The sequence below is a fragment of the Heteronotia binoei genome, chromosome 1 (genome assembly GCF_032191835.1).
Source record: "Heteronotia binoei isolate CCM8104 ecotype False Entrance Well chromosome 1, APGP_CSIRO_Hbin_v1, whole genome shotgun sequence".
NCBI lineage: Eukaryota > Metazoa > Chordata > Lepidosauria > Squamata > Gekkonidae > Heteronotia > Heteronotia binoei.
The window spans coordinates 160,056,653-160,077,503 of record NC_083223.1 but is presented as its reverse complement, the minus strand read 5'-3'; the positions used below and the strand labels follow the sequence as shown (position 1 = coordinate 160,077,503).

Sequence of the window (20,851 nt, the reverse complement as noted above, 5' to 3'; positions counted from 1 at the left end):
CTCACCTTTAAGTGTGGTGCCTAAAAAGGCGCCTGGTGAATTTCGTTTGATTCACCATTTGTCTTTTCCTAAGGGGAAGTCCGTGAATGATGGGAACCTGGAGCACTTATGCTCTGTTAGGTACACCAGCTTTGACCAGGCTATTGCCGTGGTGAGGTGTTGCGGGGTGGGGGCAGAACTGGCGAAATGCGTCATTAAGTCTGCATTTCGCCTTTTACCTGTCCATCCCGATGATTTTGAACTTCTAGGGTTTTCTTTTGAGGGTCAATTTTACATGGCTAGAGCATTGCCAATGGGCTGCTCTGTGTCATGTTCGGCTTTCGAGCGTTTCAGCACATTTTTGGAATGGGCTGTGCAGGAGAAAGTGGGTTTGCAGGGTGTCGTTCATTATTTGGATGACTACTTTTTGTGGGTCTCGAGGGGACTGGGCGTTGTGGGCAGTTGCTGTCTGGCTTTGTTGAGCTGGTGGCAGAGCTTGGGGTTCTTTTAGCGCCTGAGAAAACTGAAGGTCCGACCCAGAGATTGACCTTTTGGGGGATTGAGATTGACACTATTGCGCAGTTGTCTATGGTGCCTCTTCAGAAAATAGTGGAGCTGAGGGCTAGGATTTCTACCTTTCTTCTTAAAAGGAAGGTTACTTTGTTGAAGTTGCAGCAGCTAGTTGGGCACCTCAACTTTGCTTGCAACGTGGTTGCTCCTGGGAGGGCTTTTCTTAGAAGGCTGTGCGATGCTATGGCAGGGTTACGCTTGCCTCAGCATAGAACTAGGGTCACCTGCAGCATGAGGGATGATTTGAGGGTTTGGCAGGAATTTTTGGAGTCCTTTAATGGAGTCTCTTTTTGGAGGGACGACATGAGGCTTGAAGCTGAGCTTCAGGTCATGTCTGATGCTGCTGGTTCCTTGGGTTTTGGAGTCTATTTCCGTGGACATTGGTGCGTGGATAGTTGGCATGACTCCTGAGTAAAGGTTGGTATGAACCGGGATCTTACGTTTCTCAAGTTCTTTCCTATTTTATTCGCGGTTTGGCTGTGGGGGAAGGATATGGCCAATCACACTGTCCATTTTTGGTGTGCTAATATGGCGGTGGTCCATGTCATTAATTCCCTTTCATCCAAATCTAGCTGGGTTATGAGATTGGTGAGGGTCTTCACTCTGTGCTGTTTGCAGCTTAACATTTTATTTTTAGCCAAGCATGTTCCTGGGGTGAGTAACGGGGTGGCTGACGCTCTATCTCGTAAAGAGATGGAGAGGTTTCGTCAGCTGGCCCCAGGTGCCGACAGAGAGCCGGTGCCATTGCCCCAGGAGCTATGGCTGATAGGAGAGCCGAGGCCTGCAGAGCGATAGGTCTAGCCATTGTGCCCAGCACAAGGAAGTCTTACGAACGGGCTGTGTGGCAGTTTGAAGACTTTAGGGCTGAGGTAGGGTATTGCAGAGTTTGGCCCCTCCCAGTGGAGCACTTGCTCCATTACTGTGTTTCGCTGCGAGGTAAGGGGTTGGCCGTGCGATCCATTAGGGGGCGTCTGTCTGCATTGGCTTTTGTCAGTAAGGCGTTGGGTTATAGGGAAGAAAAGTTGACTTTCGTATTTGAAAGATGCTGGAGGGGTGGGCCAGAGAGGCTGGTCCCAGGGTTGATATGCGGAATCCTGTGTCTCCTTTGATTCTGCGGGGTTTGAAGAGGGTTTGGGACGTGGTGTGTGTTTCATCATTTGAAGCATGTTTGTTTCATGCTGCGTCTTTGTTAGCTTTTTTGGGGGGCTCTTAGAGTAAGTGAGCTGGTGGCACAGTCTAGAAATGATGTTTCTGGTAAGGCTCTGTTGTTAAGGGATCTGCAGCTATTTGCGGGTAAGGCAGTCATCACCGTCTATCGCTCTAAGACGGATCAGTTGCAGAAGGGTACGGTGCTTGAGTTGGGTAGTTGTTCAGAGCTTGAGCTGTGTCCAGTTACTGCATTGGCTGCTTATTTGGCAGTTAGGGGGCCCATGGAGGGGGTTTTGTTTATACATTCGAATGGTAGCCCGTTGACGAAGCATCAGTTTTGGGTAGTAATGTCACGGGCTTTGGGTGAGTTGGGGTTGTCTGGGGTGCGGTTTGGGACCCACTCCTTTAGAATTGGGGCAGCCTCAACATGGGGTATCCTTCCACTTCCATTCAGAGATTGGGCAGATGGCGTTCCTCGGCCTATAAGGCTTACGTGCGACCTTTTATTAGGCCATGAGTGACTTGGCGTCTGTTTATTGTTAGTTCTGTTCTTGTTTAACTGTTTTTTCTCTTTAGATGCTGTTGTTCCTGGCCAGAGGTGCCGAGTTCTCGTATGCAGCCATAGCCACGTGTTTTGGGCCACTCATCAGGCTCGGAGAACTGCAGTTGGTTCTCAGCTGGGACTCAGCCAGCTTGTGTGTATCGAATGGCAGGGACGCCAGGGCCTTCAGTGGCCGGGCCTGCTGCCTTTGTAGTTTAAAGATTGTGTGGGTCTTCCTCCTCAGGTTTTAATTGTTCACCTGGGAGGTAACAATCTGGGACTCTTAAAGGGCAAGGCCTTAGTTTGGCAGGCCCGGGATGATTTCCAGCACATTCGGGAGCGATGGCCTGGGACCACCATAATTTGGTCAGCCATGCCTGGTGTGGTGTTGTGCTTGGGACCCTGCAGCTATAGAAAGGGCCCGGTAAAAGGCTAATAAGGAGATCAGGAAGGTGCTGGAAAATGGGTTGGGCCACTATTTGCCCCATCTGGACATTTTGTTGAAATTTCCTGACCTCTACAGAGGGGATGGGCTCCATCTCTCGGAAAAGGGTAATATGCTTTTCCTGAGAGATTTGCAGCAAGGGTTGTGGGTGGCTTTGGACCTCCTGGTGGGCGCTAAACCCTAAGTAGAGACTTGGCCTTAGTAGTGGCATGTTTTTGGGGTTTAGGGCACTATGCGGCTAGGGGAGGACTGTGAAGCATCCCCCCTTTGGGGAATTTGGGATCTGGAATGATCAGCCTTCAGGTCTGAAGACCCGGGTTTGGAGAATGCAAAAAAGGCAGGTAAGTGGATTGTAGATCAAATCAAACCTGAACTCTCCTTAGAAGCTAAAATGACTAAATTCAGACTATTGTACTTCAGTTGCAGTATAAGAAGACAAGACTTACTAGAAAAAAAACAATAATGCTAGGAAAAGTATAAGGCAGCAGAAAAAGGAAGACCAACGTGAGATGTATTGACTCAATTAAATAAGCCATGGACTTCAGTTTGCAAAACCTAAACAAGGCTTTTAATGACAGGACATTTTGGAGACAGATCATAAATTCATAGGGTAGCCATAAGTTAGAAGCTACTTGACAGCATGTAACCAGTGGTGTACCAAAGGCGGGGTGCAGTCCGCCCTGAGCAAAGCTTGAGGAAGTCAACTGGAGGGCCTTTGAAGCCAGTGTCATGCCACATCAAGCTGAACATCTTTTCTTTTCTTTTTAAAAGGCAGTTCTGGTTCCAGCCACTAGAAATGCAGGGAAGTCTGAGCATAGCAAAAGTACTTTAGGATTGCCTAGACTTCCTTTTCTCCAAGGCTGAAGCAAACTGCTTAACAAAAACTAAGCCAGCACACTGATAGCTGCTATAGTCATTGCCAACCACAGGTCATTCTCTCCAATAGTCTAGCTTTTCTTTCTACCTTTTCTTGCACCCAGTTCAGCTGGATCTTGCAAAGCAGTAGTTAGGGTGTTGAAGGAAGATAAAACAACCATTCCCTCTTTCTCTTTTTCACACTTTTCTCATTCATTTTTATCGTCCTAATTTTCTGTGCTTCCCCCCTCCATTTTCAGTTCTTGGTCTCAAGATTTTTCATCTGTATTCTGCTTGAATGTATTAAAGAGTAGTATAGTAGCAAACCTTGTTAATATTATGAACAGAAGGCAGTGGGTTTGCTGGACACTGTACATTGCACTGATTCTGCTAGGTTTCCAACCCCCTACCCTACCCGGACTGTGATTTTGTGCTTGACACTGGGTTCTGCAGGGCACCCAGAAACTTTACTGGTACTGCTAGTCAGTCTGTACATTGTACTGGTTCTGCTGGGTATGCAAAATGCCCCCCCCTTCATTTTCTACTGCAGAGATTCTCTGGTTTGATTATAGTTTCTGGAAACAATGATGCCTTCTTTGGAGGTGTAGTGCATTTCTTAACATCCAGTCTTGTGAAGCTTGTGATCACTGTTTTGTGATGCTCTGACTAGTGTTTGTTAGTAAAAGTTAGCACAAAAAAAGTTAGCACAAAAGTTAGCTCTCAAAAATGTCTTGTAGATGTTTGGGCTGGTCAGCTCTTGTGCTTCAAAATATAGAACATAAGCCCTTCCAAGAGCCTGCTCAGAACATGAGTGGTATGACAGGTTTCTTTTTTCTGCTGTCAAGTCATAGCTGACTTGTGATGAGCCTGAAGGTTTTCAAGGCAAGAGACATTTGGGAGTGATTTGCCATTGCTTGTCTCCATGCAGGCCCTGCTTAGCTTTGGAGATCTGATTAGGCTATCCTGGGGCTATCCATGTCAGGGCTAGGCTGAGGGTAATGTGACTGGCCCAAAGTCACCCAGCAAACTTCCATGGCAGAAGTGGGGATTCAAACCTGGATTTTCCAGATCCCAGTCTGACACTTTAGAAGAAGATGATATTGGATTTATACCTTGCCCTTCACTCTAAATCTCAGAGCAGTTTATCATCTTTATTCAGTTATACCATCTAACTGGCCTCCCAACACTGACTACCATCTGGATTGGAGGAAATCGGGCCGAAATAGCTGGCATCTTCGGACACCTAAATTAAGTGTCTACCTTATCCACGCTGTCTTAATTTACATTAAATCCGAGCTATTGGCTCAACTGTCAATTGTCTTAAACCTTTAACTTTCAATATGTTTTAATTGTTTAACTGTTTTAATGTTCATCTATTGATGTATTGTTGGTTTTTAATTGTTTGATATGTTGGAATCTGCCCTGAGCCTTCATGGGAAAGGGCAGAATACAAATCCACAGAAATAAATAAATAAATCATCTCCTTTATCTTCCTCCACCATAACAGACACCCTGTGAGGTAGGTGGGGCTGAGAGAACTCTCACTGAAGCTGCCCTTTCAAGGACAGCTCTGCAAGAGCTATGGCTGACCCATGGCCATTCCAGCAAGTGCAGGAGTGGGGAATGAAACCCAGTTCTCCCAGATAAGAGTCCATGCACTTAAGACTTATACCAAACTGGCTCTCATGATGGAATAGCATGTTGGAATTTGATTTTTTTTTTTTTACTGGCATGATTATTTTCACTGTCTGAGTTTCTTTTCTGGCCATTATTATTATTTACTTTATTTCATGATTATTACTGAAAATAATTTTGTCATATTGAGGAGGGGCCCTGACCTGGTATCAAGTTGGACCTGCCATGTTATGTTTCTTTTATTGCTGACTATGTTAAGTTTCGTTTTTTTGCTGCTGACCTATGAACCATGTATTCTACTGCCTAAGAATGTGCAGGAGGTGGGGAATGATGGATGCTTGTTACTTGAACCTTTTGCTGTTAAGGTTATATTGCTTATCTTTCTACCATAACAACAGGCACATTCTCTCCTGGGAATGCAGTTACTGACCTTGAAGGCACAAAGTTCCAGAGGTGTAGTGTCTTGCATTTCTGGGTACCGAACTCTCTGGGAAAGAACTGACTGGTGGGTGAAGACTTGAATTTGCCTGCACTTTTGTTTCCTATAACTGTAATCACTTATGCTAATTGTGGCAATGGCTAATTTCTGGCAATGGCTCTAGGAGCGAAGACTCACTGCCTGTATCTAACCTTTAATAAATTCTGACCATATTTTCATGAGAATGCGTTTGTTGGGTTGATAACTGGCAGAACCTCACACCTGGATAGCCCCAGCCTAGCCTGATATCATCAGATCTCAGAAGCTAAGTAGGGCTGATCTGGAAGCAGGCAATGGCAAACCACCTCTGAACAGCTCTTGCTTTGAAAACTCTATGGGGTTGCCATAAGCCAACTATGACAATGGCAAAAAAAAAAAAGAAGTGGTGTTAAAAATTATCCTTCCCAGGTGCCAAAGAGACTAGGTATGCCACTACGCATAACATACACATACATACATTTTTATAAAATGTAACTAGTAGAAGCAAGGAGAATTACTTAGCTCTTTCCACCTGTTTTTAAATAAGACTGAAATTCTATGTATCTAAAATATACCCAAGTTTTTTTTTAAAAAAAGGAGTGTTACTATAAATAGTTCCATTACTGCAGAGTGCAAGAACATTCTAGGTAATGTGCACAGATTGCACAGTTAAGAAGGGAGAGAACTAGATATAAAGGGCCTTATCACCATCAGAGCCAAATTGGCTAGTACCTGATGGTCACAGTATGAAGCATATTTTCCCTTTTTTAACATTTTAAGCTACACATTCTATCTCTGAAGATTAACTATTCCATGTCCCATATGACTTAAACAGGGCAGTTTTCACTCTGCCCTTTAAAACAGCATTTTAAATGATAAGTACGAGCTAGGCTATCTCTTTTCCTCATAATAATACCTTATCACTTACTGCACATTTAACAACGGTTTTCAATTTTCCCCCATGTAGTACTTTCAAGGTTTTGTGGACATGTCACATACCAGTGAATAGGCATTTTCTTCCCTTTTCTGATGTAAGGAAAGCTTATCTATCAATCATGCATTGTGAAGAAGGGATTAGGTATTACTGTAGCTGAATTGGGAACAAGGCATCTGGAGGAGATCATTTATTGCCCATTGTTTTATGGTAGTCCAGTTGCTCACTTGGTGCCCATAATAAATTTTACAGATTTCCAATGCCAATATGCTGATCCTCTTTGTTTAAATATAAATTGCATTACAGTAAGAAAATTAGTTCAATGTAGAATGCTTATATCTTTAATTAAATACACACAATCCGTTTTTTTTAAATCAGTACCTGAGACAACTTCATTTGCATATGGGCAAACACATGAAGGAAACCAACCACTGCATCCCATAATCTGCTATGTGCCAGACTCTGTTGGTTACCTGTACAAGGTCCCTGCAGAAATTCCATCAATCCAAAAGAAGAACAGTGTTATCATGTTATGAAGAGAAAGACAACTGTATCAAGTTCACCTGATAATTAACAGCCATCACATGACAGTAACTGGAACTCCATTGAACAAAACCAATTGCTTATCATTTACATGCTCATCCTGAGCCAGAATCTCATGGATTCCTCATGACAAAGTTTCCCCATTCACTTCAAATAAAGAGTATTGCTCCATAAACTCATATCCAGTTAAGTACACAGAACTGTCTACACATTTAAACAAATGATGAAGACTTTGCAGAAGGGAAGCATCAGCTGCATAGCAAAGCTTCTGCACCCAGGTTGGCACTAAGCATATAAGCTTTAAGTATGCCAAAACACTTTTATAGGCTTGATTCTAAAGAGGCCTTTTGTGTCAGCAGAAGGTATTTCATATGCAAGTTGCAGGAGAGGAACACACAACTTCTGCACAGTTTTTACTTGAACAGCAGCACACTGTGCTACATTTTACTCCTGAGCATCTCTGGGTGGACAGTGTGTTGGGGATACAACTTGTAGTTCTTACAGAGTAAATTGATTTTTAAAATACAATTTGTGTTTCCTTCTTTCCAACAGAACCTCTTTCACGCCAGTTAAATATATAAGAACATAAGAACATAAGAGAAGCCATGTTGGATCAGGCCAACGGCCCATCAAGTCCAACACTCTGTGTCACACAGTGGCAAAAAATTTTATATAATAGTAATATATATATAATATATATATTAATAGTAATTAATTAATTAATATTAATTAATATAATATATAATAATAGTTTTGACATGTACATTTGCCTAAACTGCAAATTGGTAAGGTATATGATAAAGTTTTTATACAATAAAAACTCCTAAATCTTGCATAAATATGAAAAACTGTTCATTTAAAAGTTTTGAATTATTTTCTAACTTACTTACATAAATGGTGGTTAAATCCACCTCAAAGGATTTAACATCATAAGTATACTCAATTGTCAGTATCTTTCATCTGTTGTAAAGCCACTGTCTTTGCAGTTTTCTTTTAAGTGATAAAGGTTATCTGAGGTTCTCTCAGTTTGATGTCTACTCTCTATATAGAAAATTAATTCCACACTACAACCCTATTGTTATACGCAATTGCTCTTTAAAAAGAAAGAAACAAACAAAAACCTCCACACACGTTCTTTGGTGTTACCTGAATGTATTCTGTGAGAGTATTGAACACTTGCTTTGCAACCTGAATTGCTTTAGAGAAATTTCTTTGTCCTTGTTCATCAATAACATCCTTTCCAGAATAATACCAATAGAAATCACTAATTGATTCCTGAAAAGAGAGTGGAGGAAATAGAAAACACATGGATCCAAAACTTATTGCCATAAATACACATTTGACAAAATATATAAAGAAAGCAAAATGTTCATAAATTCTTCAGAACTACGGGGTCCAAGTTTGAATATGGTTTTTGCTTTTTAAACACTCTCATTAAAAGCATTATTAGAAAAACTCGGATGCACTATGAAAATATTCACTTGTCATCTTTTATGAGATTATTCTAATCAACAATCTGACACATGGTACAAAATATCACTTAAACTTCCACAGTCATAAAATAGTGAAGGTGTCACTTTGTTCAATCCACAGCCACAGCAGAGGTGCTTTGTTGTACCTACTGTTCAGTATTTTTTCTAACTCTCATAGAATGAGATTCTATTGCTTATATAAAACAACCTGTTTCAATGATAAACATTTCTTACTAATAACCCTGACCTGCAGTCCTTCATAGTCAATAATGCTTGCAACCCTCAAGTCATGGGAGGGCAAAGTGTGATTTTGCTAGCATAATTAAAGTAAGTGGGGCAGCATTCTGTAGGTTTGGGAGCTTCATATCTGTATCAGAGGTCTTCCATGTGTAAACCCTTGGACTTTTGAAACATGTACTGCTAAATAATCAACCTACTTCTGCCTGTTGCCTATTTCTTTTCTTTCTTTCTTTTTCATTAGATATGGTGAGTAGTTATTCTCTTCCTAATATCCCTGTCCCCAAATAATTATTTCTTCAACAACATTTATTACTTTATAGATTATCCTGTAGCCTTTTCATTTTACAAGTTTTTGAACTATTGCAACCCTAGCATGAAAGGGGTACTTTCTAGTACTTTGTAGTGACCCAAATTCCAAATAAGAATTTACTTTATATATAAAAAAGACCTGGTACAGAACATCTCAGCTGTCATTACAGTGACAACTGATGTTCTATTTGTGCCTTATGCTGAGGCAAAGGAGCTCATGGTATTCCAAATGTATTTTGATGGTTTCTTAAAATGCCTGTTTTTTCTTAAGAAAATGCTTCCTTATACATTTACTGTGCCTCACTATTCCCTCAATAAGATCACCATGTAATGAAATTTGCCTAACTACATAACATTATGCTGTCATTTCATTCAATGTGTAATATCTTATTGGGTGGGTTGTCTCCTGTTACTAATTCAGAAAGGAGGAAGCAACAGCAGTCAGGAGAGATGAAAGTACTGATTAACAGCAAAGAGCTCCAAAAAGATCTCTCTAAACTAAATTACTTCTGTGTAAACAAGTGAAAAGAGAAATGCATTAGGGAAAACAGAAAGATGGAAGTTTAGTACGAACTTTCAAGAGTCAACACTCCCTTTATCAGATATTTAACATCAGATATCTGATGAATGGAGCTTTGACTCTAAAAAGTTTATACCCCCCCCCAAAAAAAAAAAATCTTGTTGATCTCTAAGGTGTTACAGGACTTGAATCTAGCTGTTCTACTGCAGATCAACATGGCTACCCTCTGAAACACTGGGGGGGACCCCACCCTAACTTCATATAGGTTGGCCTTTTATCACCTTCAGCTGGTCAGGCAACTGGTTCCCTGTCTCACTTCCCAAGAGTGATCCATGCAATGGTCACTTCCAGGCTGGATTACTGTAACTCACTCTACATGAGACCCTTCAATGTGACCAAGAAATTCTAGCTAGTGCAGAATGAGCCAGCACACTTACTGATGGTGACATCTATGTGGGTGTGCATTCAGCCAATGCTCTGCCAGCGGCACTGGCTGCCCATAGAGTACCAGATCTGGTTTAAGGTTATGGTACTGGCCTTTAAAGCCCTATGTGCCTGGGACCAGTACCTATGGGACCATCTCTTTTCATTTGTGCCCTGGAGAGCCTTGCACCCAGCTGAACAACATCTGCTGGTTGTCACTGGCCCAAAAGATGTCTGCTTAGCCTCAACCAGGAGGCTACAATTCCACAGGGCTCTTCCACCAGGCCTTTGGCTGAGGTTTCGGGCATTTGATCCATCTTGGCCTCCCCTCCCCACAGAACTACTGCCCATAAAATTACTTTCCAGAAACAATGTGACTAGTCATCTGCAGGAGTCATTAAGGTCTGTCCTGAATCTTATTCTGGCTTATTGATATCTGTCTACTGTTTGTGTGCTTACTGTAGATCGTTGAGTCTTTTAACTTGGTTTTAACACACGGCTTTGTCATTGTTTATATCTGATTGTTGTAAGCTTCCATGAGCCCATTTCGGGATAAATAAATAAATGCTAATACGGGGGTACCCAGCATTTTCTACACAAGGTGGTAGGTGCAACATCAGATAGTGAGGTTATGCATAACTATGGTAGTAACTCTTCAATATTTTAGGTAGATGCTGTTTAACAGGATGTCTTTTTAAATGGATTATAAAATAACAGTTTTGCATAGACAGTTATTATAAACTCTGTTATAAAAAACCTTGATGAGCATCAGGAAAGGCATAAGTGGGCACCATGGTGCCATGCTGAGGACTGTGTAACCAAAACAGAGAATCATGGTAGAGAGTGACTTGAAAAAAATTGCTGTTTCTGTGATAACCAGCCTCAATACAATAAAGAACTTGCAAAGAAACTACAAATATATCAAATATAATTATACTCTCTCATAAATCCAGCAACTTGTAAACATGCCCTTACAAAAGGAAAAATAGCACTCAAGGACCTTAATGGAGTACTTTACATAAATCGAAACAAAGCCTCTTTACATATAGTCCAAAAAATGAAGTGTCTTCAAAGTTCCAACTATTTTCAAAGCTGAAATATCTCTCCATTTATGAATAGTTTGGCAATATTGTAGTAGAAGCAATGAGATGCATGCCTCTGTGTCTCCTTCTTCTTCCCTTCCCCACCTCAGGCCGCAGGTCAGTTTCATGCTGCACAAAGCCCTTCTGCCCTCACCACCAATTGCCCGGAAATCGGCATGGAGCTCATTCTACGCTGGGCCAAGCCGGCAGCAGCTCAAACAGACCATGGCTGAAAAGGGTGCCTGGCTCCTCCCTCCCTGGCACTTCCTAGATGGGAAGGAAGTGCCAGGGAGGGAGGAGGGAGTAGCCAGGCATTCTTTTCGGCCACGGTCTGTTTGAGCTGCCGCCGGCTTGGCCCAGCGTTGAATGAGCTTCCGACCGATTTCCAAGCGATCAGGCCGTCGTGCGCGGGGGGGGGGAGGGGGCACAACATGAAACTGACCTGCATGAAGTGGGGGAGAGAGAAGGAGGCACGGAGGCTGTAATGTACTGAGAACTGAGACAGTTTGAAGGCAACGTTTTTTATTGTGAGCACATTACAAAAACAGGGACCACGTGGGCCGGGCCCTGCTTATATACATTGCCCGGAACTCCCCCCTGGGTTGACCAGGCCAATCCTGGTCCATCCAAACTTTCCGCCACAGGTCTTGGTGGGCGGGGTGAATGGCGAGCTCCATCCGGGAACCCTGGGGTTGCCTTCTGTAGGGCTCGCCATGCGGTACACTCTAAAGTCAATACATAATAGAGGCGCACGGCTGGGGGGGGAGGTGCGATGTGGAAGAAGGCGGGGGAGCAGCCAGGGGACTGGAGGCCCCGCAGCCCTGCGTTGAGGGCTCCGTGGCCGGACTTCCCACCAAGAGTGAGCAGTTTTAAAGGTAAGTTGCTCCTATCTCTTTTCCTTTCTTTTCTCTTTCTTCCTTTTGTCCCTCCTTTCTTTCACTCTTTCCCTCCCTTTTCTTTCCTTTCTATTTCCTTTTTCTTTTTTTATATATTTGTTTCCAACTCTCTCTCTCTCCCTCCTTTCTTTCTTTCTTTCTTTCTTTCTTTCTTTCTTTCTTTCTTTCTTTCTTTCTTTCTTTCTTTCTTTCTTTCTTTCTTTCTTTCTTTCTTTCTTTCTTTCTTTCTTTCTTTCTTTCTTTCGTCTTTTCCCCATCTTTCTTCCTTCTCTCTGTCTTTTTCTGTAAGTCAGTCTTTTCCCCAGTCTTCCTTCCTTCCTTCCTTCCTTCCTTCCTTCCTTCCTTCCTTCCTTCCTTCCTTCCTTCCTATTGCTAATCTGAGTAGTCCGGGAGGGGGGGGGAGAAGTTTTAAACGCCCTGCCATTTCATGTTTTCCAGGGCTGAGAGCATTTTATATTTTTAGTTTTCTGCTGTGTGGTCCTTGTGCTTTTTCTTAATGTTTTATTTTTACAATTGCACCTTTAAGACCAATGTAGTTTAAAGGTGCAATTGACTTCTATTTTGTTCTACCACTTCAGACCAACATGGCTGCCTATTTGGATTTATTTTTACAATTGCATTGCAAAATCCCACTATTCTTCTACTTTTCTTAAATAAAATATTGCAAGAGTTTTAGGTTTGTTTGTACATCATTTCCTGTTTCTGGCTCCACCCCCAAAGTCTCCTGGCTCCACCCCCAAATTTTAGTGGGCCACAAAGGAGAAGTGTAAAAATAACCGGGCCACGGGAGGGGGGAGTTTGAGAAACCCTGAACTAGGGCATGGCAAGAACATCACTCTACACACATCCAAGTGGCAAGACATGGATGTAAAGAGACTTTTCTTGAATTTATGTAAAGTACTCCATTAAGGTCCTTGAGTGTTATTGTTCCTTTTTGTAAAGGTATGTTACCAAGCTGAGAGAGAGAGGGATCTATGAGAGTGTATAATTATATTTGATATATTTGTAGGTTTCTATGCAAGTTCTTTATTGTATTGAAGCTGGTTATTACAGAAACTGCATGTTTTCTCCAGTCACATGCTGGGGATTGTTGCATTCCCCATCAGGAAAGAGATCTTGGGGGGACTCATGGCTCAATTGGCTCTGTATGTCACAGTACTGAAAAACCCATGCTAGGCATTATTAAGAAAGGAACTGAAAGCAAATCAGACAATGTTGTAACTTTCTGATATAAATCTATAGGGCAGGATGTTTGAAATGACATTCTGATTATCCTCTCTTAAAAAAATGCTACTTCAGCATTATTTACTTGGCTTTAAAAGGAGATTGGAGAAATTAATGGAGGATAGTTCTAATTGCTATTAGACACGATGGCTAAAATGGAACCTTCATGTTCAGAGACCATGAAGTATTATTTGCTGGCCAACAGCAGGAGAGAGGTATTCATTTATTTCCCACAGAACATAGGAATCATAGAGTTGGAAGGGACCTCCAGGGTCATCTAGTCCAACCCCCTGCACAATGCAGGAAACTCACAAACACTTCCCCCTAAATTCACAGGATCTTCATTGCTGTCAGATGGCCATTAGCCTCTGTTTAAAAACCTCCAAGGAAGGAGAGCCTACCACCTCCCGAGGAAGTCTGTTCCACTGAGGAATCGCTCTAACGGTCAGGAAGTTCTTCCTAATGTTGAGCCAGAAACTCTTTTGATTTAATTTCAACCCACTGGTTCTGGTCCTACCTTCCGGGGCCACAGAAAACAATTCCACACCATCCACTATATGACAGCCCTTCAAATACTTGAAGATGGTGATCGTATCACCTCTCAGCCGCCTCCTCTCCAGGCTAAACATCCCCAGCTCCTTCAACCTTTCCTCATAGGACTTGTCCAGACCCCTCACCATCTTTGTTGCCCTCCTCTGGACCCGTTCCAGCTTGTCTATATCCTTCTTAAAATGTGGTGTCCAAAACTGAACACAATACTCCAGGTGAGGTCTTACCAGAGCAGAGTAAAGCAATATCATCACATCAGATGATCTGGACACTATATTTCTGTTGATACAACCCAAAATTGCATTTGCCTTTTTAGCCACTGCATCACACTGTTGACTCAGGTTCAGCATATTATCCACTAAGACCCCTAAATCCTTTTCTCACATACTGCTGCTAAGACAAGTCTCCCCCATCCTGTAACTTGGCAAAAGGGAAAATTAGTAATGGTAGAAGACTGGTGCTGAACTACTACAAGCTGAACTAGGGTCAGGTCTTAAAGACAGAAATTTTGGGGCCAGGGGATTTTATATTCTGAACCTGCTGTTTCCAAAATTCATCGTATGAACACACTTTAAATTATAATAGTATAAGAAAGGGCATACAAAATTTGTAACTAGATCCCCTACCCTGCCAGATGAGCTGTTGTGTCCAGACTTCACCTTGGAGCATGGCCAGCGGTGTCTGGGAGTTGCTCCAAGCCCAGAGCAGTTCCCAGGGCCCACCACTGCCATGGCAGGGCCCAGAGTGGTCTCCTTGTGTCAAATTTTCAAATTTTTCTGCCAACCTGGCAAATGCCTCAAGTGTGCAGAAAAATCTCTTTAGCCTCCATATGATCCCAATCCATTAATGGCTATTAGAATACAATAGGGATGGCCAAGGGTAGCTCTCCAGATGTTTTTTTGCCTACAACTCCCATCAGCCCCAGCCAGCATGGCCAATGGCTGGGGCTGATGGGAGTTGTAGGCAAAAAACATCTGGAGAGCTACCCTTGGCCACCCCTGGAATATAAGATATCATGTATCCTGAACAGTTACCTTAAATCAGAAAATATGATTGCTTTCCAACAATTAACTTTAGAAAGAGCAGCTTTTCCCCATTAGACTTTTCTATTATGGAGATAATGCAGATATCTCATTGCAATCGTAATAATAAATTTGCTTCTCAGTTAGATAATATGTAGCTTTTTCTTACAAATGTCTATTGCTGGCAATAGACCTGATTGTTAATGGTATGTAATTGAATAAAGCAGGCCTGAGAATTCATTTTTTACCAATTTAACCAAACTATCTGGAAAGATAATTATGAATCACAGGAAACTTGTCCAGAAATAAATCTTGCAAACTGCAGAACAGCCAGATTGAAGGTTTGCAACATTGCTATGAGATAGTTAATTCGAAGTTCAAAAATGCTTACATCATAGAATCAAAGGAGATAAATTTTGATAGAGTCATATGTAACTAGACCTATATAGCCAGACCCACAATACCCTTGAATCTCTCAGATACAGATTGCACAAGACTATCTAATCTTCCTATCAGTGCTTTGGTGAGGTTCTCAGAAACTATATTTTATCTTATAATCTTAGGGATAAAGGATGATATGTCTCATCAACAACAGTGAACATACACAATATTTTACCTGAACTCTCAATAAATAATCCACAGTAGATATTATAATATTGACAGTTGTATTGTTTCCAGTCTGAGTCCTCAAGTAATTCTGAAAATCTTAGAAAAAGAAAAGGAGAATGAATTAGCATTTATCTCAATCTTACATTCCTTGGAAATACCTACTGAAACATTACAATGTATATATTCTTTATGTTGATATCACTATATCCTTTATCAAAATTCTTAATAATTCTCTCTCTTTTTTAGCATACTGATAACTACCAGTGCCGTCCTAAGCAGAGCTATGCCCTTCTATGGTCACATGTCAAGCGGTTTAGAGAAGGGTGCAAATGTGTTTAGGGTTGCATTGCATAAATTATAAAAGTAGTTCCTCATTTTTGAATGTACTAAGCTTTTTTTGCTGCATTGCTGAACTTCAGTAAGAGGAAATAAGTCACTAAGAATTAAATTCACTTTTCTGCTCTACCTTCATTTGTATCAGAAAGGGAATTAATATCATGATTACTGGTACTGTCTTCTTTGGACATTAGAAAGAGAAACAATCCAAAGTTCCTTTCAACTGAGCTAATTAAAACAAGCAACAAAGAAGAATGGTTTATTTCATTATTTAATTGATTTTGCATATTGATTCATGCCCTGGAAAAGACATAATGATTTTTCCAATGTTCCAGTAGATAAGAAAATCAGCATTTGGGGTCTAATATTGGATATAAATGAGATGAATATATATCAGAAAAATACTTTATTGGTTTCCCAAATCTATCCAGGATCTTTTGGGATAACAAAAAAGAGTGCAGAAAAATTCCAGAAATAACTCAGAATATCTGGAGCTAGCAATTTCAGGCTCCAAGGATGGCTCCCCCACCCCCTGTGTTTCTGTGTCTCCTGGGTAAGATTCTGTCAATTTCAAGTGTTTTTATTGCTTTAAAAAAGTTTGCTGGAATTTAATTGTGTTGAGTTTGCTTTTTTTGTGGATTCTTGTGTTCTATAAAGTTTTAGATTCACAAATTTTATATAGATTAGGCCTAACAATTGCTTCCAATAGCCTTCCTTTGGGGAAAATTCTTGGGTTTTACATTTGTCATGGGGTGGGGTTTCTCCATAGGAAATAATTCAGGATGGTTGGGGGCACATTGTTAAGGGCCCCATAAACTGGACCCATTAGTTCAACTGCATTTAAATTTGGAGGTTAAAGGACAGGCACCAGAAGCTCCACTACAATTTTGGAACCAGTGCCTTTAAAAACACTATCCCCAGTTCCCCAGAAAGATTCCCCATAGGGAATAAGGGAGTAAAAAAATATTGGACACCTCCCCCCCCCAAAAAAAATGATTTGTCACGGGAAACTGGGAACACCAATATTGTAAGCACCAAAATAATATTTTTTTTTGCTGTCCACCCCCAATCATTAATTTACAAAAATATTATCTTTTTATATTCATTGGTGGTGGTGGAAAGAGTCATCCCATCACAGGTGATTTACAGTGATACCATGGGGTTTTTAAGGCAAGAGACTTTCAGAGTGGTTTGCCATTGCCTATCTCCATGTCACAACCCTGGTATTCCTATTCCCATCCAAATAGTAGCCAGGGCTGACCCTGTTTAGCTCTCAAGATCTGATGAAATTGGGCTAGCCTAGGCTATCCAGGTCACAGCAGGAATAAGAAAACCTATTAACCTTCTACACTGAGCTTTTTAAAAGGTGGTTACTTCAACATTTCATTACTGCCATTCTATTAACAAACCTGAATTGTGTCCTTCACAGAGTAATTGCAGGAAACGGAAGAGGTCACAAGTAAATTCATCATCCTGCATCACCTTCTCTCCTGTGGAAAAGCAAAAGCTATATTATTGCAAAAGTTTGTCATATAACTCTTCCCTCACATATACAGCTGATTTAGGCTAAAAAAGGGAATGTGTAGATATATGTATGTATATATAGCATTGTTTCAGAATAAAAATATAGCATATTCACTTGCAGACTATCAGCTTTTCATAAGAAAAAAGATGATTTAGAAATAGCCTTCTGTTCAAAATGAGGCAGTATGGACATGACAACATTTTAGAAATGCTCTACTATTTGTATTCATGAACAAAATAAGCTACCAAATAAGGCTACCAACAACTATTTCCCTGAACAAGGCTTGTTCAAAATTCTTCCTTTGTTCCTTGCTGCACACAGGATCCAGAAAACGAAAACAGCCATGTAGTGCAATTTGGTAGAATTGTAAGCATGATAAATTCAGTTATACCTGTTGAAGGCAGAAAATATCTTGTTGGATTAGTTGCTAGAGATCTTGCTGTATTAATAACTAATAACAACAGGGAGAAAAATCAAGACCATCCTTGCATCAGTTTCTAAAGCATCTGATTTTATCATCCAAAAATATAAACAAACAAGGCCTGTTAAAGACCTACTGAATTAGGCTTGTTCAGGTATAGTATGAACACATGAAGATGGCTTATAATGAATCAAACCCTTAGTTCACTGAAATCAGTATCGTCTACTCAGACTGGTCTAAGGCAGAAGTCTTTCACATCAGCCGCTACCTGGTTCTTTCAACTAGAGATGCCAGGGATAGAATCTTCTGCATGCCAAGCAGATGCACTACCACAGTGCCACAAAGTTGATGAGACATACCATTCTGGTTAGCTCCTCAAAACGTTAAAAAGAGATTTTAACCCCCCCCCCAAAAAAAGTCAGATTTATAATTGTTTTAAAAAGGTCAGTTTTTAACATTATCAAACTCTGAAGAAGAAATACAGAATAGTGGCATTTTAAATAAGGATTGCCCATTGTAGTCCTAGAAGCATGGTGAGGTGGCAGGGAGAAAAAGAGGAAACACAAGAACACCCAGAAAACCATGTGGAGTAAAAGAAGTCACAGCTTATCTTCATTTAGTTTCTACTTAGAATGTATTTTAAAAACCATGCTCATAGGAAACACAGATGGAGGCAGTAGCATTCCAATTATGCATGATTTTGTGAAAGAACTGAACATTGTGCATGTTTTCTATACATATACCACAAGTTTTGCAAGAAGCTCCCTGGAGGAAGGACCTGGTGGTTCGAAACAGCTTTATTCTGCTAGCAGTCCATTGGGCCTCTTTTCTGGTCTTATGATGTTTTGGACTATTTGCACAATGGTGTATATATGTGCATAAATATGCACATATAGTATATAAAATTATGAGGTTGCTGAAAGGCACTCTTTTCCTTGTATGAATTATATTTTGTAATAGCATTTTTCACAGAGTGGTTTGTTTCATTTGGTTGCAATCCCCACGTGGGACAGAGGATCTCTTGGTTTGGAGGCCCTCCCCCTGCTTTAGGGTTGTCAGAAAGCGGGGGGGGGGGGGATGTCTGCTGGGCACTCATTATTCCCTATGGAGACTAATTCCCATAGAGAATAATGGAGAATTGATCTGCAGGTATCTGAGGCTCTGGGAGGCCTGTTTTTTGAGGTAGAGGCACCACATTTGCAGCATAGTATCCAATGCCTCTCCTCAAAATACCCTCCAGGTTTCAAAAAGATTGGACTGAGGGGTCCAATTCTATGAGCTCCAAAAGAAGGTGCCCCTATCCTTCATTATTTCCAATGGAGGGAATGGGCAAAAGGAGCATGGTCCCTCTAAATGTGATGACCAGAGCTCCCTTTGGAGTTCAGTGATGCTTGTCACAACCTTGCTCCTGGCTCCACCCCCATTTCTCCTGACTCCATTCCAAAAGTCTCCTGGCTCCACCCCCAAAGTCCCCTGGCTCCACCCCCAAAGTCCCCAGATATTTCTTGAATTGCACTTGACAACCCTAACACTTGATTATTGCCATTCTATTAACAAACTTGAGTCTTTAGAACATTTTCATGTATCTGGATGTTGATATTCACTGATCCTCTTTTCAGCTCAACTTATGCATCTTGGCCAAACAGCTGCCTCCCTCTCTTTTCCTGTAAGTAAGACTTGGGAAAATTTTATTCCATTGTTTGTCTTAAGAAAGCTTATACTTCGAATAAAACTTAGTTGGTCTTAAAATTGCCACTGGACTTGAACTTTGCTCTAGTGTAGAAAATAGTTCAGCATGCAGAAAATCGAAAGATTTAGAAACACAAAGCTACCTTAAGGGATCACTCTTGAGATAAAATATTGCCACTGCCCAGGCCGTGTATCAAGGGTATTCTTACACAGGGCTGCTTTTGTAGAAAAAGCCCAGCAGGAACTCATTTGCATATTAGGCCACACCCCCTGACATCACCATTGATTCACACAGGGCTTTTTGTAGAAAAAGCCCTGCAGGAACTCATTTGTATATTAGACCATACCCCCTGGTGCTAAGTCAGTCAGAACTGTGTTCCTGCTAAAAAAAAGCCCTGTTCTTACACTTATGGATGATTTTATGTTTGCCTGAGAAAAAAGTGATGTGTGGCAGGAAAAAAAGTGATTTATGTACTCTCTTGAAAGTGCTTAAATGAACATATGAACATATGAAGCTGCCTTATACTGAACCAGACCCTTGGTCCATCAAAGTCAGTATTGTCTTCTCAGACTGGTAGCGGCTCTCCAGGGTCTCAATGTCTATTTATTAATGATATCTCCTTATTGTTAGTCTAAAGTTTCTTTGTAGCTAATAATTACAGATATTTACAGACTACTAATAGTGGCAAAGATATTCAATATTATAAGTTAAGAGTCAGTTGTTTTGGAACTGCCATTGAAAAGCAAAAATAAAAATCTAGGAAAGCATGTTAATACTTTCTATTACAACACCTTAACTCTAATTAAACCTAGTTATATGTTTATAGATAGCACAGCTCCTGAAGTAAATATTGTGGATGAATGAGTATCTCCAGATCTATATGGACTAAGATTTATCCCTTCTTTAAGCCAAGGGTTTCAACTCAGGTGATCTTCAGCGAACTCCTTTTTCAGTACTTCAAAGAGGAGATCCCAGAGATCAAAGAGAGAACATGCTTCCAAATTTTCCCATTGGCAATCACACCCAAAGGGGTAAAAAAAAACCCAAAGTTACTTGGAAAACCGAACCCCATGTTACAATATTATAACAAACTTACTCTGTGCTGAAAAAATAAACTTTTTTTAAAAAAATGCTTTTGGCACCCAAAAGCATGAACCCTTCTCAAACTGCTCCAAGTTACTATAGTTTCAATTTTCTCTAATATGCAATCTGGTGGGAGAGGATCAAGATATTCTGCAATCATACCTTATAAATATGTATTTGATTTATACTACTAACAGTCATCTTGTCCATGAAAGAATCACCAGAGACCCCTAATAAGCTGCCCGTACTTTCCAAAAAAAAGATGCAAGCTTTTGTTGTTGGTTACTAAATCATTGCAGACTAAACTCAATAGCGATGAATTACAGACGCATTAAAAATGTT

The 20,851-nt window shown here is 40.9% G+C and overlaps 1 protein-coding gene across 4 annotated transcripts in view; it reads right to left on the bottom strand.

Annotated features, from left to right (window-relative positions):
* Positions 1–20,851, bottom strand: part of RYR2 (ryanodine receptor 2) — a 757,628-nt gene that overhangs the window by 62,892 nt on the left and 673,885 nt on the right. For all 4 annotated transcript variants that reach the window (XM_060243352.1, XM_060243324.1, XM_060243334.1 and 1 more), the window contains 4 exons: positions 17,200–17,280; positions 15,462–15,550; positions 8,255–8,383; positions 6,947–7,051 (listed from right to left, as the gene is read on the bottom strand). In XM_060243352.1, coding sequence (XP_060099335.1) covers positions 6,947–7,051; positions 8,255–8,383; positions 15,462–15,550; positions 17,200–17,280 — 404 coding nt within the window. The remainder of the gene's footprint in view (positions 1–6,946; positions 7,052–8,254; positions 8,384–15,461; positions 15,551–17,199; positions 17,281–20,851) is intronic.